The 24,697-nt window shown below is 33.1% G+C and overlaps 1 protein-coding gene across 2 annotated transcripts in view; it reads left to right on the top strand.

Annotated features, from left to right (window-relative positions):
* Positions 1–1,882: 1,882 nt before the first annotated feature.
* Positions 1,883–24,697, top strand: part of LOC119833420 (synaptotagmin-5-like) — a 33,963-nt gene continuing 11,148 nt past the window's right edge. The window contains exons 1-3 of one of the 2 annotated variants that reach the window (XM_038357414.1): positions 15,518–15,584; positions 18,906–19,203; positions 24,259–24,402. In XM_038357414.1, the coding sequence (XP_038213342.1) occupies positions 19,048–19,203; positions 24,259–24,402 (300 nt within the window). In that variant the 5' untranslated portion in view covers positions 15,518–15,584; positions 18,906–19,047. Of the gene's footprint in view, positions 2,147–15,517; positions 15,585–18,905; positions 19,204–24,258; positions 24,403–24,697 lie in introns of those variants that run through there. The other variant, XM_038357413.1, reaches the window with a different exon arrangement.

Genomic DNA, 24,697 nt, shown 5'->3' with positions numbered 1-24,697 from the left:
CCCGCTTTTGAAGGATAAGGGATAAGGAAATGATTGATGACCAGAAAGAAGGAATGGAGTGGGAAGGGCGAGGAAAGCAAGTTATTATTTCACGCCGGTCTTCTGTGGGGTTGTGGTACTTCCCCGGTGCGAGCTGGCCCATTTCGTGCCGAAGCATGCTCGACTCTCACAATAATAGTAGTATAATTTATATTATAAATGCAATAAGCAAAAAGATAGAATGCAAATAAGATGCAGCTTCGGTTTGGGAATAAGGTTTATTTTGTTTAACCTAGATTTATTTATTCAGAATTTTTATTCGTTTACATAGAGGGGAATATACACGATTGGTTAGACCTTCATATTGTTTACTGAACCGTATGATGTGTCCCAATACGGGTCCAGTTTACAATCAATAATGCGTGAAACTTGCTGATGGCATATAATTATTATTACGTGTTAGCCCTGCCTTCGCACGGGTAGACAGTTTTTATTTGAAGTTTCTAAATTTTGGTTTCTGAAATATGTATATCATAGTTTATATAGTTTCTGAATTATAAGTGGTTAAAATTAATTTATATTATGGCTAAAGCCTTTTTTTATACAACATAATAATGTTAGGCTTTGAACAGCTTTTTTCGAATCGATACTTAATCTAAAATTTAACTTACTGCCATATCAATCTTGTCATGTTTACCTACACTCGGTCTTAAACACACAAAAATATCCCCTTAAATGAAGCAGGTACATTTTGTCAATGATTAATGGTTTGAGTGTGGGATTCGGCACGAATTGGGTCAGCTACCATCAGGAAAAGTCACACAGAAGATCGGCGTAAAATAGTAGTACATACTGTATTTCGTCTGTTGAGTGGGGGATCTTTTATATAAAATTGTCAGCTAACAAAAGTTTAGATTTGGAATAATACTTATTCTTCTAAACCCAAAAGTTTAGGTTTATAAACAAGACTTATTCAAATCAAAACTTTTTTTTAGTTTTGATCTAGAATTGTAATTGAACCTTTGTAAAACAGTAAAATATCTCTATTTAGATACATAGGTTTCCGCACCCATTCTTGGCTAAGTACTTGTTATCCAGCAAAATTGTATCGTTCCAAAAGATTTATATCGAAAAACTATTATTTTTCTAGATTTTTCCGTAGAACCACGGCTATAGCTAATAAAATAAGCGAATTTCTGGATAACACCAACGCAAAATCCTAAGAAATAAACCATTAACAAATTGGCACTTCTCATGAGGGCGGCGTTCTGCTCGTCTTTACAAGCTGAAAGCATCCACCCTTACACAAGTAAATGTATGGTATAACATGATTAGGTTACGCTTTTACGTCGACGCAATAGTGTCAACATCGGGAAAGATCACGGCACTGAAGTAAACAAGCTGCGTTAATGATAACAAGACGTCGCGCCGCTCAGACGCGCGCCCGAGTTAATCACACAAAATAAAATATTAAGCGAAAAAAAAAAAGAAAGAAATCCACAATAATACATCAAAACAAATGGGTAAGTATTAAATTTATTTCCGCATATCATTTTCCTCCACGTTTCAACACACCATATGGCAGCGAAACTGTTGTTTAGAAGGCTCTCTTTTTATTGCAATTAAACGAATCAACGGGTACGCTCTTTTATTGCCTCTCGCGTGAACGGATTTATGAAGTACACAATCTGCATAATGGAAGGAGCGACGGAAAATTTTCAAATATCACAAAATTTGTTTAAGCATTTTTCGATAGGCGACTTTATCGAAGTTTGGTATAACGTAGCGTGCATACAAAGCACCGTCTATTAAACACGTTCTAGCGCGATCGATGTTGTATTCTATGGCGTTAATTTCGTTATCTCCAGATAAGCTGTGGGCAGGGTACAAGCTCAGTGGGGCACCTTGGGACGACAGCGAGTACGCAATTATGAACGAATATCATAGGGATTGGAACGAGGCATCTACGAGGAAAATTGTGAATAACGTATTGAAACCGCAAGCTCGTGTGCAAGATGTGTCGTGGGGCAGTAACGTGTGGAGTGCGTTGCTCGGGGCAGTTTTCGGTGCGGGCAGTGTGCTCATCATCGCAGCACTTTTTTACGTTTTGAAACGACCCAAGAAAACAGAACAACAATCGCTTGCTCCTATAGAAGTGGGACAAAATGTAAGTACATGCTTTTCTTTTTGCTATTTTTTAAAACAGTTATTAACGTAAAAAGCAATGACAATGATGAGCATAGAGCTTATGCATATATTTTTCAAATAAAGTTAATTATTAGCTAATTGTTTAACGACCAAAAAGTAGTATTTAAGTACCTCTTAAGAACGGTTAGTTTCTACCTAAATTGTCAAACAATTCCTTATCCAATCCTATTTTTTATATTCATATATCATTGCGAACCACACCATATAAACCATAAAATGTGGAATGGTATCTATTTTCTTCTATTAAAACAGTAATATTTTTAGTTAAATTAGTATATCTATGAAGCATTAAACTAAATCAGCCCAATAAAATATGAAATCATTATATAACTATAACCTGAATATAAGTCGAATGTTTCCATTATCTTACTATGGCACATACCCAATTGACATGTTCATAAAGTAATGTTCGGATGTAATTTATTTATTTTAGTCTAAACAAAAATGAAAATTATGTGATAGATAATAGAGTTTTCAATCGTAATTAATGATTTTACATTCTTATAAAAACAATCCACAAATAACAAAATACCACAATCATGCCTAATTCAATTTCCTCTTATTACATTTATCTCTAGTAAAGCTGTAGCAATTTTTGTTCCGTGATAATTTATTACTCACGTAATCACTCGAGACGTAGGTAGGTATAACACCTATAATATCAATATTATGTTTATTTATACTTAACGTGCGTAAGTGATATAGGTAGTATATAAACTATAGATCATTATTATTATGGACACAATGGAACATAAACTATAAAGTTAGATTTAAAAGTGTATCGAAACATAAATCCGGCAATTAAAATCATAATAATCAAAAGGGGCCTAGCATTTATTATCCAAAATTTTATAAATCTTTTTTTGCTTAATTTTCTAGCAAACTTACTTCAGACCGATACTCAACGTTTATATTAAATCTGTAAAGCTCCAACTGTCATTTGTTTACCCGAAGACTTTAATATTGTGGGATAAACAAATGAGTAGGAAGATTAAACACGTATTTATTATTCTGAGAAGAAAAAAAGATTTACTCCGGCCCTTGTCATTGCCTTCAAAGTGAATAAACGTGACCTCGCCCACGATGTATCCTTATAAATGCAGAGCTTCCAACAAAATAAGACCATGAGTTTTAAATGTTCACACTCAAGTGCTTCAAAACAGCTTTCAAAACAATATTTTATCCCTATTCAAAGGACAACAGGTGGTTTTGATTTACAGCTTAGGTAAAAACACATTTAAATATGAAACTAAATAAGAAATAGGCATTAAACATTATCTTTTCGAAGGTTTACGTGTTGTTGGGTGTATTTCGTACATACAAAACTGACACAGAGACTAAATAGTGTCATTCTCTTTTATAATAGTAATTCGAAATAGGATGTTCTTCGGGATTATCATATACTCTTTATTGAAATGGCTTCGTAGATATAAAATACATTCAACGAATTGTATACGCTACTTAACACTAAATTATTTATCCTGATGTTTAGGACACAGCGAGCATGGTGAAAGGGAAACTGAAATGTTACAAGTCTGGACGGTCATAAAAAAATGGTTGTACGTGAAAAAATAAATGGAGGCACCATTTATTTCTTTGCCGTCCGAGATAGTTAGCAAACAACACGACTTGTAACATCTCAGTCTAACTATGACCACGATCACCAGCAGGACCCTAGTTTTAACCTTCAAGAGACACAGATATAAAGATATTCATATTTTAAATATAATCAAAGTATCTATTCAATAATAATAACATTTCAAGATTAAACTTATTTGCCAAAAAACGCTAAACATTATTACATTATCAACATTAAAGTTTCAAAGAAAATGTATTAAATCTTCAACCTTTTCTATTAAACAAGATTTCTTCTATATTTCCCAAGAGTATGGGCATGCGGTGAACTCGGGACATTACGATGTTAAAGTCTGGCAATTGAGTTGAGAGTTTTCGTTTGTTCTTGTTAACTAATTTATCTGTAAATTAATTTGTTTGTAACGAACAGGAGGGGCGACCGCTTCGTTGCCATTTAATAAAGGACATTAAAACAAATTATCGAACGAATAAAGGTAAATGTGCATATGTAAAGTTTTTCTTGACCTGAATAAACTCAAAGCAATTTTTTTTACGTAATGTAATCTTTAACAAATGTTAATGAGTAATATGACTTATTCGTAACTTTAGTATAATTTTAAGTAAATTTAGTATAATTTTAAATAAATCTACGTTGATTTCCAAAGTTTTTACATGTACCGATATTTTATACAATATGTACTAGCTGACCCGGCAAACGCTGTTCTGCCTTAATCTTATTACATTTAGGGTTATGAAAAATAGATGTTGGATTCTCAGACCTACACGATACACATTCAAAATTTCATTTAAATCGGTCCTCCCGTTTCGGAGGTGTAAGGTAACTAACATTGTGACACGAGAATTTTGAATATAAGTAAGAAGATAAAAAAGTGCTGGAATTACATTTTTCGTTTTATATCATTGAGAGGCTTTAATAATGAGGAATTTAAGCCGGCCGAGACTCTAGGCGTTGCGACCTTTTGGCAAAATGACACGGGTTCGAATCCCGCTTCATGATCAAATCTTTTCTATTCTTTTAAAATTTCACAAGTGGTGGAAATGATTACAACGCCATCTTTTATTTTACTCAAATATTATTTCGTAAACAAATGTAGCTTTCAGTTTCATTCGCTTCAGATTTCAGCAATAATTTTGCACGCCATCTATGCAATTCTACAAGAAATACTTTGAGCTTTCGTAGTACAGAGTTCGTAGAAAAGAGTACTCTAGTCGCGTAGAATACTACGCCGCTACGAATCTTCTACGAACTTTAACGCTCTTAGTTAAGTCTACGTCTCATTGATTATTAGACATGGTATTAATTTATATCAAAAAATGTAGCCGTTATCTGAATTGTTTCGCACAAGGTGGTTTTTAACATTTAATTACAAAATTATCGAATGACTTATTAGTTAACTATGGCAATAATATGTTGTGCAATTATTGGATAATATTAATATCTACTTCTATACTATAATGAATACAATCCATCATATTTATCACAATGGTTTCAAATTAAAATCTCTATGCCATCAAAAACTTGCCAAAAGTAATACAAAACAATATTAACACACAATAGTGAAGTTTTTCAAGTACAGGTGCTACGAACCTATAATATATTCTTATCAATATTAAGATGGCTGAAGTAAATCACTTTCATTTCGGGGTGGTGCCGGGGGGGAGGGCGGGGCGAGGCGTGCGTCACCCTGATCGATGCAGTACTTGTTGCGACGCTCAACAGGCGCTGCCAAAAATCTCACGAGCCCCTTGAGTCTTGCGAAATTGTAAGACATTTTCATTATTATCAGGCTGTAAGCGTTGATTCTCAATTATGTATGACCTATAAATGGCGCAGTAATTGTATTTTTCAATTATAGTGCTGCACTATTGGGTTATCGAGTTTCTAAATGTGCTTAGAACAATTCAGAAATTAATATGTTTTTGTTATTAGATTACGTTTGCAATTTTGATTATTTGCATTAAATATTGTCGATAACGCTAATTTTAGACGAGAAACTCAACGTAATATTTGAGTTTGCGCTAATTTTCAAGGACTACACCCTCCTCTGTGAAGTTTGCTGACCCCACTTGAAATGCCTTTATACGGTTCGACAAAATATATGCTTGATTAATTAATATTCGGGTTTTCAATTGAAAAGCAAATGTTAATATCATCTACAAGATTTACGAGGAAAAAATTATTTAGATTATGAAAATATGAATACGGTATAAAATGATTCTATGGTTATTAGTACGAAATGTTCAACGGATAAAAATTTTGTAGTCTATTAGCACTTCCATTAATATGAAAGAGATAATCTGGATTTAAAGAGCTTATGTCCTGATTTTAATTTTGCTTTTCTTAATGTCTGCTGTTTATATTAATTATATTAGATATTAGGATTGTAATTTGTATAACATTGTTTGTTGAATTAATCGATTGACTCTCTTTAATCTGTGGTCGCGACTGCGTTTACGCGTAATTTGAATCAAATTGAAATAAGATTCTTCAAAATAAATTATTGCTATATTATATTGCCGAGCTACTAAAAGCTTAATAACAAAAAGTTGCATCAAAATACGTCCGGTAGTTTTTGCGTGACAAAAGACAAAATTTTAGAAAAAAATTTATCCCCTAGAGGTATTTTTTTAATTAAATTCAGTCTGAAGAATTGAACCCTTCTATGTTTAGCTTTAAAATAATATCTACAGATTGTTTAAAGTAACACGCTTCAGTTAATATTAATTTTGAACATATGGAATATAGCTGAGATATGACGATAGAAAAAGCATATTTTACTGCGCTTACGATTGCACATAATGTAATCTTTCCCAGCAATAAATCCGGAATATATTTCTCTAATGATCAATATAACGTTTGAAAGCGTCTGCACTACTCATTTCTTTAAATACGCTCCATAAAGCTTTGTGGTTAGAGTGATAAAAAGTAGAATCGTTAACCTGATAAGTTCATGCATGAGTGCTCCTTAAAATTTATATATCTACTAGCTGTATGCCCCAGCTCCGCCCGGGTAGTCATTTATCGTAATTGAAATAATATAAACTATCCTATCTTTTCAGTTTGATCAAATCGCATATGGTATGCTAATTTGATTAAAATCGGTTGAGTAGTTTACTAGTCCATTGCGGACAAACAAAGTGACGAGGAATTTATATATATTAAGATAGAAAGACTAATGTTATAAAGCTGAATTGTTTTTTGTTTGCTTGAACGCGCTTATCTCAGGAACTACTGCTCCAATTTGAAAAAATCTTTCAGTGTTAGCCATTTATTGAGGTTGGGTTTACGAGATATAGTATAAGGTAATTTGTCATACTTTTAAATATATTTATTAATTTAAGCCATTTTCCACAAAATTATTCAGGAAAATCTTCGAGTCTGAATCCGTAACTTATGCATGAATATGGAGCTCAGAACTTAGCCTACTAGGAATTTAAGCTTTTGCTTATATCTATGTTGTATTATGTATTTCATTTGAAAATTTTTACATTACAGCATTCGAACTAACCACTAGCTGCTTCGTCGTTCATAATCAGTTGTTTTTTTTTTTATATAGCAGCACTAAGTAGTGCCTAGCCATTTTTTACATAATAGCGGGCAACTGAGCTTGTGGTTCGGCTGATGACACCTAATCACCACCGCCCATGAACATTACAGAGTCTGCGAATGAGCTTCCCGCTTTATAAGGTAAGGGTTAAGGAAAGGATTGATGAATTAAAAGAATAAATGGACTGGGACGAATGTGGAAAAGAAAACAGGCCTTATACTCGTAATATTACAAACGTTGAATAAGAACTACGAATCTTCAGGGTTATTTCTTTCATACTATACGAAAGTTTTCTATTTTCAAATACGCAAAGTGTCACTTCATCAATCAATACTAATAACTTCTCTGTTGCGTATCTACATGATATATGCTAGATCATTATTCTATGTCGTAAAAGCTTCGCGAATATTGTACTCTTATGCGAGCAGGATGCTTTTTATTTCTATTTATGTTATACGTAGAGCCATTGAATGTATCTATACTTTTATATAAACTGTCATATGTTTCGTATTTTTATTTCGTAGAACGCGCTTATTTTAGGTGTTCTGATTTAAAAATATGTAATATGCTCTATCATCCATCAGGAGGTTCTCTACAACTTTTTGTTTGTTTGAACATACTAATCCCGAATACTAACTCGAATCATTAGTTCCTGATATTACCGCGTTCTATCAAACTCTTTTGATAGAACTCTTTTGATAGAAATTGTCTATACAAAACTAATGTTATATTGCGAATTTAAAGGCTTTTTAAAAGTCAAACCAATTAGAAATCCACCGAAATATACGGTGTATGGAGTATATAACTATATATGAATAAGTGTATTTATTCAGTCTACGGTAAATCCTTTTAAGAGAGATAGAGATAGTTGAAACTCAATTCTCAATGACAATAATGAATAAAATAAACACAAACTCTAAAATCTTGAACATAATGTACGTGATATCGCTACTGTAGAGAGCGATGTATTTAATATGTAAACTGAATTTGCAGTACAATGCAAGCCGGAAGCCCCTTATATTACAATAGGCTTATTCTATCCTACAGGCCTTATAGCATTCAATAATAATATCAATATAATTTATAAAGACTATGCTACAAGATCTAATTACGCCTCTGCTATTATAATTACTTATCTCCTTATGCAAATTGAATAAATACATAAGTATTTTTAATGATGTTATTTTTTATATATTTATAGTGAAATAAGAGAACAGTAAACAGATACAGAGTAATTGAACACTAATTTATTTGTAACAAGAGGATATACCTACTAGGCAACTTGGTAGGAAAGAAAATGTAAGAAGTTTATACCATAGCGCAAAAAAGATAAAATCGTACTATTACTAATACATAAATGAACACTAATTATATATAGTGTAATTTGAACTCAGTCAAGAGGCACCTTATCAAGTTTGTCGAATAAAAACTATCCTCACACAATTCAACAACTAAGTCAATAATATTATTGATACTATATGTACGTATATAATATTCATAGCATCCTTCGCTTGTTTTATTGATCGTCCGTACTCAATTCGTCACATGTGGCTAAGTATAGCGATCCTTAATGGAACTCCCATCGACCGTTTACATCGTCATGTCAATTTGTTTTTAATTCACCCTTTGTAGACATGCTAAATTGACTTTCTTATTTTAAGAATAGGTTGTTAACGCCATACTCAAACAAAATAATAACTATGTTACGCTTTAATACCGATAGGAAAAGAGTTTTTGGGCATTCAAATATTCGCAACATACATATGTTCGTTGGTAATGTTGTTAAGAATGAATATTGTGGATCGTTTTTTTGATGGAAATATTCATTCATCAAGGGTGGTCCCATGATATCAAACTGATCTGATGATGGCGTCCCAGAGAAATTGAGGGTACTTTTGAAGATCTACAATAACGACGAAAAATCCGTAGTTAGTCTACATTACTGGACTCAACTTCTACTTGAAGACTGCCTTTTATCGGGAAATTGATGTGCTACTCTAAAAAAAATCTTATACGACGAAAATCGTGTGAACGTTCCACCGAAGTTGGACTTTTAATTGGAGAAGTTGCGAACCTTTTTCAGTTATAGACCGTATTGACATTTAATGAATTTAAGCTGTATTGTTCTTTAGTTTCTCCATATTGCCTTTATATGTCAGGCATCGGAGAAAAGCGATTAAAATTAAACGTCTGTGATTCTATTTTGACATTTAATTGGCTGTTGTGTCATAAAGAACACACACGTATATTGTACATTGAAGTCAGTTAAATAATTTATTTATTTCATAAACCACATATTATGATAGTTAAAAGGTATTTGAATTTTTTTTCAAGGTTAATTTATGAACGATTCTGAACACCCTTATTATTAGGGGGTATAAAATAGTTTACGACCCGGTCAATACAAATACAAATACAAATAATGTAGTACAAATGTAGTACAATGTACTGTAGTACAAATACTGCTTTAATTTCTTGTTACACTTTTCTCTTTTGTACATACTTCGTTTCTATACCAATTTTAATTGAGATTAAAAGCAATCATTAATAAATTCATCTCAATAGTAAGTTAAGACGTTCGTACATGTTGGATTACGGGCAAGTACGGACGTATGCTGTAACAAATGCTCGAAGCGAACCAAAATGTTCGAATAATGTTTTGTATATGAACGTGTGAACATGCCACGGATGTATTAAATAAATGTTAATAACTGTTTAATGAAGACTTTCAAAATTTTAAATATTTCAATGACTCATGAAATTATTTTTTTTTTCAATTGAAAACAATGAATTTATCAAGGATATTTTAGAAATTAAAAACTTTTTAACGGATTTTAAACGCGATTTATTCATTATATTATTAACCCGACGTTTCGAACACTTTACAGCGAGCGTGGTCACGGAGATAATTTTTAAATGTATAATACTCGCGTAAAATCAAACACAAGAAAATACTAAGGATATTTTATTTATGAAGCGTTTTTTATACGAATATGTAACGTATTCATTTTAACATTGTTATGTGCTTTCATCATTATAACATAACAACAATATATTGAGTAAGAACGGTTTGTTTGCACATCATAATTAGACTCGCTCCGCTGATATAATACAATTATTGTTAGATAACCTTATTAACATTCATTCACTGCACATGATTTAATATCGATTTGCAATAGATATACCTGTAATTATCCAGCCGTGGTTTACATTTAGTTCAAGCTCGTGTAAAATTATGAAAGTATATACGTACTAGCTGCGCCCCGCGGTTTCACCCGCGTAAGTCCGTATCCCGTAGGAATATCGGGATAAAAATCCTACAGCTTTCTTCAGCTGTCTACTTACTAAATTTCATTGTAATCGGCTCAGTCGTATTTCCGTGATAGAGCAACAAACACATACACATCCTTACAAACTTTCGCATTTACAATATTAGTAGGATAGGATATTTCCTTCACAAGACAGATAACTTCATATATTCTCATAAGATGCCCAAAAAGACTAACATATTACAATTTACTAGACTACTACTTGTATCCACGTATTACCAGATTATGGTTATATAGCCTAAAGCCTTCCTCAATAAATAGGCTATCTAACACTGAATGAATTTTTAAAATCGAACCAGTAGTTCCTGAGATTAGCGCGTCTAATCAAACAAGCTCTGTATAATGTTAGTATAGATTAATATAAATATGAGACTAAATCGTTATATTTTATAACAATTGCTCGACGTGATACGCACTCCACTATTCTACACTAAATATTACAGCAGCTGGATAAAACAGGTAATGAACGCTAACCGCATAATAATGAAACCTAAATTTAACCAAAATATTAAACTTTACGTGACCTAGAAAGCGCTTGTCACGACCATACACGGATTAATACAACATATTCAATATTATAATTACTATATATATATATATATATATATATATTAAAGCAGGTGGCTCAGTGGTGAGAACCTCGGACTTCAAAATCATAGGAGGCCTGTGTCCCAGAAGCGGGAACATATATGGGCTGCTGATGATGATGATGATGATGACGATATAAATCTACTAGGGACGGTGGATCTGCACGAGTGCAATAACATGCTTGTTATTTATCTTGACATCTTTATACCTCTCCTTTAATCACTCTTTCTATTAAAAGCAACAAATAAATTCATTTCATTTTATTTCATTTCAACACGCACATCAGAATACGTTAAGTATTTTTAAAGATACCAAATTTGAATTGGATCGGCTCCGTGGTAAGACTAAACGAAATTCAAGTTTTATTTTGATAAATAAGGCGACAGACATGGCCCGGTTCAGAATAATAACAGCTTTTTGTTTGTAACGGTTAAAAAATGGATTACATAGCTTCTGAAATTAAAGACAAAAAAATAAAATATCGCCAATCTTGATTACTTCTTCAGGTTATGTGATATGTTTTATATATCTCATTAACCACGGACATTTCGTCTCGTAGATTATTTTATTTATCATAATTTCGTATTGCAGTCAATATTCAATACAATCCCAAGGAGAGTCTCCTTAAAAATGATTCGCACTAAAACTTTTCCTATGCATTTTAATGCGTATATTAGTTGAGGAGTCAATATTAGGCGAACGGAACGCTCGAGTAGTAATGTTGTGCACACAGGGGAGGCTTTCGCAAACAAAGGTACGATCCATACCATCCATACTGTACATGGCTAAGTATCGGACTGGTGTTCTATGGAACGTGCTCATTAACAATATAAGCATATCGGTGCAATACGGGTGTTTGAGATGCAATACTGAAAATTACTAAAATCCATTTGCGTTACTTGGACACTTGAATGAAATACTATGAAATGTATTGAAATATTTTGAAATTAAAAATGTTTCTAACGGATTCTAAACACGATTTAGTGTATTGTTTTTTTTTAATATTGAACAACGAGGTAACATGGGAAAAAATTCATCAAAATTTCTAAATATATATATAATTTTTATGTGGTAGTCGAGCACGCTTCGTCACGAATTGGGCCAGCTCGCACCCGGGAAGTACCACACCCCCACAAAAGACCGGCGTGAAATAGCATTCTGCTGTGTTTCGTTCGGTGAGTGGGGGAGCCGGAGGCCCATATCCTTTTCCTTCCCCTTCCCAGTCCTTTCCTTTATTCCTCTCACCAATCTTTCCTTAATCCCTTCCCAATTTAAAGTCCATTTGTAGAGGCGTAAGGTCTGTAATCGACTTTACGCCTCTACAAATGTTCATGGGCGGTGGTAGCGCTTACCATCAGGCGTCCCACCAGCTCCATTGCCGACTGTGACATAAAAAAAAAAAAATATAATGCTCTCGTAAATTTAGATACAATAAAAGCGCATATTAATGTGTTCGAATGATTGTCTTAAAACAAAATATGACACAATTTTAAGTCATCAGTTTAGAAAAAACATTTCGAATAGATAATATTTATTTTCAAAGGTTCGGATTCAGTAATTTAATATAGCACAAATAAGTAAGGCAGAGTAATACGAAGTTGCATTTTATTGTCTTGCATTAACTTCAACACGGAACTACTCAAGTTTCGTTAAACTCCGTTCCTTAGTTTAAATAAAATATAAGTCGGGATAGACCACACCAACCTAACCTATAAAGTTTTTCTATATTTATTAAACTAACTTACCGCCTCATTATAGGTTTGCTTGGAAGGTATCATTCTTAGGTGATAAGTCCGCCCTGTCTGGTGGTTTAGTTTAAATTTTTATTTTAAGGATCTCTTATTAAGTGTAATTAAATACATTTAATTACGATATTGAAAAAGTTAAAAGCGTTATCCTACTAATATTATAAATGCGAAAGTTTGTAATGTGTGTGTGTGTTACTCTTTCACGCAAAAACTACTGAACCGATTGCAATGAAATTTAGTACGTATATAGCTGGACAACTAGAATTACATATAGGCAACTTTTATCCCGATATTCCTACGAGATACGGAATTACGCGGGTGAAACCGCGGGGCGCAGCTATTTATTTGATATGTATAAATTGCTAGACGCTCAAGCATTCTCCACTCGGGTACAAAAATAAAATCAGTTGGTTCAGTTTTAATTGCATTTCTAAAATACAAAGACAAACACTCAAATGTGGTGAAAAACTAGTACACGACGTCATATTTGCTCGACTCAAAATAAATGAAGTATAATTTCTGGGTTAAATTTGTATCCCCATTAGCTGTTTTATTGCAAATAAATTCAAACATAAAAATATATTACACAAATTATTATACCTACACCTCGCTTACCGGCCGCGGTTGAAAACTCGTATGATTGCAGATTATCAGGATAGAAGTCAACCTGTGTCTTTTCTTATGTCTCAAAGGATCTGTGTACCAAATTTCATTTAAAATGCTTATGTGGCTTAGGGCAGACAGACCGAGAAACAGATAGCCAGAGTTACCTCGCAACACTACATAGTATAAAACAAAGTCTCGCATTCTCTGTCCCTATGTCCCTGTGTATACTTAAATCTTACTTATTTTAATAGATAGATTCAATAGAAAGGGTTTTATGTATAAAAACATCTATTAAACTACTCCGAATTTAACGCGTGTGAAGCCGCTGGTAAAAGCTAGTTTATAATATAAATAGGAACGTATTTCGTGCAGCAAAAAGACGATTATCATAAATTTGACCATACATTTTGTTGCTTACAAAATTATTGAAATAGAAAACCAATGAAAACTTCATAAAATACAGGCAATAAAGTTGGGCATTCAATTAAAATGAATAAATGTTACTATTCTTCAACCTCTAAATGAAAAATTATTAATGTAATCAAATTTCATAATAAATTAACATAATGAGTTAATTTAATTCAAGATAAAATATTTTGATATCCTCATAAATGTCAAACGTCTCTGTTAAAGTTTTCTTTAAAAGTTCTCAAATATAATATTTCATTTTGCTGACGGAAAACCATAAATCCGTCTAACGCTTCCTTAGTGAATTTATTATGACAAAATGAATACTTTCGAGAAGATTTTACTAAGTAGAGTAGACGCGATGAAATATGCATTTGTGCATTAATCTTGCAAGCTTAAAGGCGTTAACGAAAAATGATTTAATTATTTAAGCGCGAACTGAAATGGACGGGGCTCGTATTTAAAGTGTAAATAGGATTATAAAGGCCATAAAAGCTGCACACGTGATTCAAAATAAATATTTCATGTAATCCTTTGGAAGAACGAAGTGGGTGCATCACGCTTCAAACGAAAATTCTAGTAAATAATAGATACATAATGAAACAATATGGCCTCAAAAAGGAGACAATTTTTATAGCAGACAATATAATCCAGATTCCTGATCGTAATATATAATGCATAAAAATAGTAGTTAAAAGCCAATCCATACAAAGATATATAGATATTTAATTAACTGTGTTTCTAAAAAAAATCATACGCTAGTAAATTGCGACATTCCAGCAGGAAACTTTCATACATATATACAGTATATAATGTTGCACTATCCTTATCATTTATAAAAACTTGCAAGTATTAAAGGTGTTCATATTCCCAAGACGCCCAACATGACCTTCCGTACCTGTTGCTTGGTAAGAGATGACGCGACCAAGCTCCCCCGCCTCTACAGCTGCCATGTTTGAGAAACGCGCCCGATATGTGGGAGATTTTAAGCGAACTCAAAAAAAAAAAAATTAATAGTGTCTTTGATATTTGTATGCATCTAGTTATATTATTTTTCGGGTATATTTTGAATTGTACCTAACATATACGGGAAATCGTAAATCTGAAATGTGTTGGTACAAATGTTGTAGACCACTTGTTTTTTTTTTAAGTATTTAAAAAAAAGTAAAAAATGTGTGTTTTTTACTATTTGACATCCAAATGTGCTCTTTCAACTTTTAACATTATATTCTACAAAAGCTTGCATGCGTAACAGATCGTATGCAAAGCACGTGAAAAGAGTACGTGGTGTCAGGAGGCACTTAAACTCTCTATCCTTAGTCCTTGCATCGAGGAAGAGAGACTGCACAATTAAATCCCAGCATTGCCAGCGACCTGGAACAATTACACGGGTGGCCACATTCGAAACTGAATTGGTAGATACGGGGTAAGGTCGAAGGGAGGCAACCCAGCGGCCCCGGGCGGCAGTTTGCGCGAGCCGCGGTGCCAACCGCGCGGCTACGCACCTCCGGGATAGTAAAATAAATATTGTTTATTTCTTCCAATACCGTGCTCAATCATATTTAACTGTATAGGTGAATTATTTATAAATATACAACGTCATACATTTAAAGAGACAGTGAATTAATTTTTGCATACCTACAATCGAAAATCGCGTTCGTAGCCACATAGGGTTCATGACCGAATGCAATAAACATTAATGCTTAAATTTTGCAATTCATCAGTGAAATGTAAACTTACATCGTAATATTATCGCATTCTGCTCACGGAATTTTGAATTTTAGCAAGAACGGACTTTTATTACTTGCAAATTACGCTGAGGCTGGAATTGGTTTAATTTTCTGTTAGCAAATAGAATCAGAGGTCCTCGAGTCAGTTGGGAAGTGCTCATTTAAATAAATACGTAATCTACTGAGATCATCTTACTCCCGAGGAGTATCTACGCGCAACAGTTAGCCCATAATCTGCTTTCTCCTTATCTGATATACGCCCTATTTTAGGTCCAGCCAAAGCTTTGGGTTTAAAAATTTCGATAAGATAAACCAGTAAATTTGCTTTCAATTATCAAGCGGCTCACTGTGCTGTTATTTCGTCAAATATATAGGTAAAGTTTAAGATTGCAATCGACGTAATTGATATTTGATAGGTACCTTGCAAGTGCCTTTATTGGGGTATATTTCCTCGAATTGTTCGCGCATGCTAACGATATTACACCTCGCTATTAATTTTGAGTGCTTAAATAAATATAATTGTATTTATTTTAATTACAAATTTGCGCCTTAAAAAGAAAAGTGTCTGATACGACATCTTTCTTGTATACGTATGTAGATAGAATAAGTATTATGAGAATAAATGTTATTTGTGTTTTTTTAGTTCTAGTAAGTAAAATCTATTGAAACAAGTCACGTTAAATCATAAAATTTAATAGTTAGAGTATAGTAATAATTGTTTGTTTTCCTTCGCAATACAAATACAAAATGAATGTATACAATAGGCGCGAAATACATACTCGTATAATCTCAAAGCGATTAATTACAAATCCCCAAACTGCAGTGAACCTGAAAGTTCAAAATGACTGTAGACAGATACGTTCACCGCAGACAATGCGTGGGCGCTGAACGTACTACGAATTACGATGTCTGCAACCTTGCGTAGGCTTGTGTTTACGTTATTTGATATATTTTATCATAAAAAGGACACGTTGTCACTATGAGGTCTTTACATACCACTATTTTGCTGGATTTAGAAATGGTACTCAGACAATCGACTTTCCAATTAAAAAAAAAAGTCTAAAGTGTTGCCTTTATTACATATACATCAATTAAGAACCAAACTTTTTGTAATAATAAATGTGCATTATAATTGTTAGTCATTCTATTATATTGAACATTATGTATATATATATATATATATATATTATAAAGGGGTATTTTAGAATTTGTGAGCTTGTAGTGGTTTAAGTGAACTTAATTTAAAAATTATTTAACCAATAAAAACCCACGTTGTCTTTGAGCATAATAGGCTATATTTTTATTTTGGTTTTATCTCGCTTCAACCGGGGCAGAGTCGGGATTGCGGCTAGGCCTCAATAATTCAAAAATATTCAAATATCTAGTTTGAATAATGTAGGTATATAATGTATGTATCATGTTAGATTAAGATACGATGATATATATAATGAATAAAATATTGAACCTTTCTAATTTATAGTAATTTTTGATATAAATTAACATTCAATCCGTTAAAAATCCATTTACAACACAAACGAATAATATCTTGAATAAAATAATGATATAACAAAACAACAACGCAATATATCAGGTTACTAATTAAAAATAATATCAATCAAATTTCGTCGCTGGTATTTCAATAATAACAATACAATTCAACGAATACGATGTGATCTATTTATAAAATGTTTCATTTTTGATATCACCTTTAATTAAAAGTCGTATAATCCGATGTTTGTACAGAGTTTCATCAGACAGGTTATATTTCTCTTAAAAATTCATATCTCATTCATATTTAAATCAATACGAACGCAAACGTTGACCTTTTGTTCGGTGGTGATATCATTGGAGTCGAGTCAACATTGTTTTATTTTCACAGGCCATGTCCCTTGTTCAGATGGGCTGAATTACCAGTTCTTGTTTATTTTGCCCTTCAAATCCACCGAACTTTTTAAATTCAGCTGCTCATCTGAAAGTAGTAAAGGTTAATGGTACGAAAACTGCTAACGAAGATAAGATAAGTGGACAGGTATAGCCTTTGTAGCGAAAAACAATCGATTGCCTTTATTTTTTAAATGCGTTATGTATTTAAATGAGTTTTGAATTGATATATGATATCATAAATAAAACTACATAATATTTATAATAATTGAATTGCAATTAAGTGCATGTTCATTATATCCATGTAGGAGAAATACACGAGTTCACTTAGCTGCTTCGAAGGCTAAGCTTATTTCTATAAAGTTTTAATTTTTCTTGTTACTTCTTTTAACTCGTCAATATTTCAGCATTTTCTCAAATACATATTATCAAGTGTAACCTAACATTGATACGTTGAGATCTTGTTTTAAACTAATTCCTTTTTAAGAGTCGTTTCGGGATCAAACCAAAGTTGGCATCTTTTGAGCTTAAAATAATTCTTGAGGTTTGAGAACCAAAGTCTCTTTTATAACTGATAATTTAAATTCAATTTAAATGATTCTTTCTACCACAGATAACATGATACTATTGTAAGTTCTACATATTTAATTATTATTATTTATACTGTTATTCTGTCCATGCACGCTCTTATTTTTTCCTTATTAGGAAAGGCGTAGATCAAGATACATATACAAATGTTAAATAAGTAATTAATAATATAATTGTTCATTCATATCAAGTACTATGTTTTTTACGAAGCCTCTAAATTGGCAAGCGTGGACCGGGGCTCAAATCTAATCAACGAACTTCAGTAATATGTAAAGAAGCTTCCAACTTTTGTACTCTCCATCTTCATGAGGCCAATGACTCGCTCCAGTGCGATTTTATCTCCGAAAGCAATTTCAAGCTAAATATAATAATATCCCAATTCACTTTTCTCGAGTCTTCAATCTTATCGATAACGTGTGGGGTGTTGTAATTCTATCGCTTGACTGTTTTAATATAAAACAATATGTGATTTATGTTCACTAATATTAAAAAGGAGAAAGATTTGATTATTATCTGATGTACGCAAATTGGTTAAATTGTCATAGATGAAGTCAAACAGAAGGATACATTGTTCCTAGGTGAATTTGACCATTATTTTCGTAGTTATTATTCCAAAAGAGAACAGATCCAATATATTCTTTAGATCGATTCGTCTTTCGTCAAAGTTCCAAAATATACATATAAATTATTCCTCAGTATAACAGATCAATAACCAATCGACAACGAAAACCGACCTAAACAAGAAATAACCAAGTATTTTCTGAGAATAGTGTTTAGTGACATATAGTGAAGTGATAGCAATAAAATGTGTTTTTAAATTGTATATTGAACCGTAAATATGAGTGGTTTGGGTCCTCCGAGCGTTTGGGCGGCGCAAAAGCGACTAGAGTCGTGGGCCAGAGCGGCGAGAGAGCGGACTTCCAGCGCAAGTAGCGGACAGAGCCACAATTCCACGGATAGCTTTGGTGACGATAAGTCCCATGGAAGCCCCAGTGTACGTATCTTAGTTACATCATGAAATATGTTAAGTAAATCGTTTTTATTGAATATTGATGTTATCGATTTCCAATTTAGTGATTATTATATGAACTTGTTGATTTTACGTCTTGACATAATTCTCTATAATTTTATATTTATTCTCACGAATTATGTCTAAAGTATAAAGTAGATATACCGTAAATGTAAATGTCAGCGGATGAGATGTATCGGTATTTCAATTTGCCTCGATACGGCGCTGGGGAATGTTTTCCTTTTTCAACTCCGCTGTTTTTCAGTTCGCAAACAAGTTTACATAACACGAACAATGCAAATTGGATCGCCATGTTTCCAATGAGATCAATGAGAGCCATCGGAAATCCATTATTGCCGGTCTACAGTATGGTCTCGACCAATGTTTGGATTCGAGAGCCAGTTACGTTGTGGAGTAGTCGAGACTATTGAATCAAACATATTTTATGAACGCTCTCTTGCGAGTTAATCGGATCTAATTTTCATAAGCCTCGAAACATTTAATTTTATATAGACTAGGTGATAGCCGCGACTGTGTCGGCGTCAATAGGGATGTTTTGTTGTTTACAAGCTTCATTCTTCCTCAAAAATAAAAGCAGCTCTTATTCATTCGTAAATAACAGCTTTCTAATATATAGCAGATGATATAAAATCAACAGACATACAGATAGACTCAAAGGTCACATCATTATTTTACTAAGTCAGATTATCAAACATTTTGTACCTCAAATTATTTGCAAATATAGTAAGAAAAGCATATAAGTTTACAAGATCTAATATTGTACGCATGTGAGCATTAAGCCAAGGGAAATTAAATTAAATTTCTAATAGATACCACACGTCGTTAGTCGTCGCTTTTCTAATTAAGTGAAAAATATTGAAGTGCATTGGATTCATTTTCCAGTAAATACGCCTTAAACATAAAATAAAATAATTTTATATTATATTTGCCCGTATCACCTATATGCTAATGACTTACAAATCTACATATCAATTGATAGAGCGAATAGAAGCCCGTAAATTAAGGGTTTGCAACGCATTGTCGTTTGGTCTCCTAAAAAACCCGCTCGTCCTGCATCAGTCCAAGCTCAAATTTCGTGTTACTGGCTAAAGCGCAACTCTGGCTTGTTCAAAGTACGAGTAAATTCCAGTATCTACGTGAACACCACTCCTATAACCCGTTCTGGATTCTTGTTGTCCGAAACTTGGGTATTATTTTCGACGGTCAGTATGTAACTAATTAATTAGTAATTAAAAATAATAGGAAAATTAATGTTTTTCTTTCTTTCTTTCTAATTTACTTTATTCTAAGTCCTCTACAACATTTGAAACTCTGTCGATCTACGAATAAAGCTCTTTGAGAGCATTGTGCCTTCTAAATTAAATTATGCCTTCCCTGGTTATGTACAATGTTTAACGGCAAAAGCACATGTCTTATTTAGAGAATCCAAAACTCCAAGGCTAGATTTTGCGCTACCATTCCACCTAGGTAAAAAGCAGTAGTGACGCAGTGGTGAGGACCTCAGTTAAATCGATAACATGACATGTGACATCTGTCATAGCAGGCCTGTGTCCTAACAGAAAATAAAGGCTGATAATGATGATACAAAGCAGGCTGGATATCTCTATTAAAGGAGTATTGTGGCGTAACGATGAAAATAGGAGGGAAATAAGAAGTGGAACTCAGGAGCTTTACACTCCGCAATATATAACTTCCGCCTTTCGTGGGTTATTTAAATATTGTACGACGAAATGTTGGAATAATATAAAAAACGTTTATTCTAAATTCAACTTTCATTCATTCAACATATCGTACCTACTAAACCTCCAACATTCCGCATCAATAATTTAGTTTTCTATAATACGTATCCTAAATTTTGTAAATATTTTATAATGCAACGTTTTAATTGTTTTGACCAAACATTGTTTTAGTCATTGATTAATTATTTATTATTATACTAAAAGCTTATCTCAAACACGCTGTCACACAATTATATATGATTGTACATATATCATGTATTCCTATTTTAATTCATATCCAATCCTTAATATAAAATAGCCGCGAACTATTATTCTGAGTATCTGGTAGATTTATCACCGTTGTGGAACTTTCTCTGCAACATTATGCAGGGCCTTTTTTCAGCCACAAAAATTGCTGGATATTGTAAATGTAGTGTAAAGATTATTATCGTTTTATTTGCAATTTTTTATTGTGTGCAATGGTTGTAATAAATCTTATTTCAATTTGAAAAAACAAAGAAATAGTTGGATAAGGTCTGTAAAAGACGATTTTATTAAAAGATACCATCCCTACATTTTATCCTTCATAATTTCCGCTTCACTTCCTTTCAGGAAATTATAAATACAGTTATTTAAACCGGCGTTGGTAGTTGCGAGTTTTATATCATACAAGGGTAAGGATAGGAATATGGGAGTCTATCTCGCTTCGGCCCGAATTGGTCCACCTGAAAAGTTACCAAACCCATGAGGGTTCTTCTATGAAGAAGATCGGGATAAAATAGTAACATGCGCATGTTACTGTATTTTCTTCGTTGAGTGGTGGGGATGGAAGCCCGTATTCTTTTCCTTACCCTTATATATACCTATATATAAGGGTATATATCCTTTACCATTTACCTTTATCTACTCTTAGGTAAAGGTAAATGCTAAAAATGAATTTACAAGAGCTCACAGAAACATTGATGTCACGAACTTTTTACTTCAAAAGCGCAAAATTGAGACCGTTAAGAGTATAAAGTTTAGATGCATCTATTATATGCTATGTGTACTAGCTTATCGCCTGCGGCGTTGCCCGCGTAGCAAAAAGAAAAGATATACAGTCCCGAGTTTTCCTCTCATATTTCTCGTTCCGAAAGATTTTTAGAAAAAATTAAGTAGTTCCTGAGCTTAGCGCTTTAAAGCAAACAAACATACTCAACAGTTTCATAAATACGTATATAATAATTTTCAATATGAACATTAACGTGAGCTGCTTGTTATATTCCTATAATTGAATTGCATTATAAATTACGATGTAATACCTAGTTGAGAGCACTTATGATGAGGACTTAGTCTGATCCAGCTAAGCTTTGGTTTCTTGAATATTGTAAGTAATTTTAATACCGAATGGAACAGATAATATATTATTAGGTCATTGTTATAGAGTACTACCATACCATACCAAAATAGAGTTTAAAATATGTGTGGATATAGTATTAAATTTTATTATCAAAATAAGTCTCACTTCAACAAATGTGAGTCCTATACTGTATTCTCAAAATATTAAAGGCCCGTTTCCTTTTCCTCACCCGTCCCAGTCCATTCCTTCTTTCCAGTCGTTGATCCATTCCTTTTCCCTTACCCCAAAAAAGTCGGCAGCGCATTCGCAGAGGCCCTACCTTTGCGAATGTTCATGGGCGGTGGTGATCGCTTACCATCAGGCGAACCACCAGCTCAGTTGCCCGCTATGATATAAAAAAAAAAATAAAACAAACTCAAACAGTTGAAGACAATATTATATAATGATGTCTTAAGATTTTTTTTAAACAACATTAAATATTCATTATTCATCACTAAACTGTTCGATCGATATTGATAGGAAGATAATCAAACATAATAAACGTGAAAATATTATCACGATGATTGTGTTTCGATATCTGGTGTACATCTGGTACCATACGAGTTTGATTTGATATAAACGAAATATTTTATTTATAAAAGTTGGTTTGCTCTTCAAGTCCTGTCCAGCACTTATCTATTAGAATAAAAATGTAGTCTATCAATCACTGTCAATGTAGGCTGATGCGAATATTGCACACAAAGAATGCCTGTCTTTAAACAATTTTATTTCATTAATAGCTCACATAGAAGCATCCCAGATATGAAACTGCATTCCTTAGTCCAAAGGCTAAATTGTTTTCAAATGGTATTGCGTTGTGCATTCTAGGAAAACTGTACAATCATACACATAGGTTGTGCTGATAAGTTATGCTAACATTTCATTAGTTTAGACGTAAATTAAAGCTACGATTCACGAAGACGGTTGGCCTTTACTGTACGAGTGAAAACACAAAAGTTCTGTTCGGTGAAAAGCACAAATGAGGAGGTTCTCTTATCGTTTTTATTACTTTCCGTTCTTCAAGGAAGTTGGATACTTTTATTTCCTTCAACATCGTGTTTTCACTATTTTACATTCTCATCAAAAGGAAATGGCTTTGGCCCATTTCTTCTAATTGGTTAGCTTTTATGTTTGAAATAAAATTCTTGGACCTACGGAACGTTTTTCTAATTGCAGCTGGGCAAATGAGTAGACATGTTGACGGCATCGAACTATGAATGGTATCGGAGCAACTTTTAGAGATAGTAGATATATACCACATAATTTTCCATGTAATCTATCTTGCCGTAAGTTTTTTTGTAGGCCTTTTTTGCTACAAATAAAATGTTGCAGACATCGGGAAGCAAACGATACGTTTTTGTTGCGGAAGTACCCAATCAGGTGGAAGACAAGTAAGTTCTTTCCACTTTGTTGGGTAAGTTGAGACGATAAACTCATTGAAGCGTAATAAAAAGTGCAACGATTGTGATTGAAGCGCTTGACTGCACACTTTCTTTTATCTATACTTCGAATAACTTTGTTGACACTGTTTTTTGTTCAATGAAATAGTGAAATGCATTGTGACTGACAATGCATTACACTATCGTTATATTATACATTATTATTAAAGAAAATAAATAAATCGGATGCGAAATTCTATAAAGATACACGTAATTTTTCATCTGACTTCAATAGTTTTTGTGTTTTGATATCTATTTTGCCGACTCTTTATTTACAGGCCACCGTGCCAAGTGAATACAAATGGATTTAAATTTAGTCTAGTTCTGACAATTTAAAGATGCTTTTGATTCTTCTTAAAATTTGTTATCATACGTGTACCACACGATACGATAAGAGTTTGTTCGAGGACGGTGTAGTGGTATAAAAACCTTAATACACGTGATCTCAAAGTCTTCATTCCAATAACATGTTCCGTTGTTACAGGAAATGCTGATACCCAAGGAACACTGTCGGATTCAGCCGCTGAGCGAGACGCGAACCGCGACTTCCCTCCCGCACGCAAGGCTCGCTCGTACCCCCTCCATTTCCTCACAGAGCAGCCTGGACAGCGGCACTTCTAGAGCCACTGTAAGTATTAAATCTATATATTTTATCCTTAATGAAAGTCGTGTAAGTACACTTCTTATAACTTAAGAACGGTTGTACGGATTTTAGTGATATTTGCTTTGTTACAAATGTTTTCGCTTGGATTAGGATGATTAAATAAAGTTTTGAAAATCTGACTAAACTAAACATATAACTAATTTCTTTAATAGAAATAAAAGTAATGTCTCAGTCTATCATTTCGAAATGGAGAATGTCGAAGGCTTGCTTTTTTATCGCGTTATTTACATCGGATTTTAAGTTTGACTATTTGAATGCC

Source organism: Zerene cesonia, chromosome 17 (assembly GCF_012273895.1).
Source record: "Zerene cesonia ecotype Mississippi chromosome 17, Zerene_cesonia_1.1, whole genome shotgun sequence".
NCBI lineage: Eukaryota > Metazoa > Arthropoda > Insecta > Lepidoptera > Pieridae > Zerene > Zerene cesonia.
This window is presented reverse-complemented; position numbering and strand designations above follow the sequence as displayed.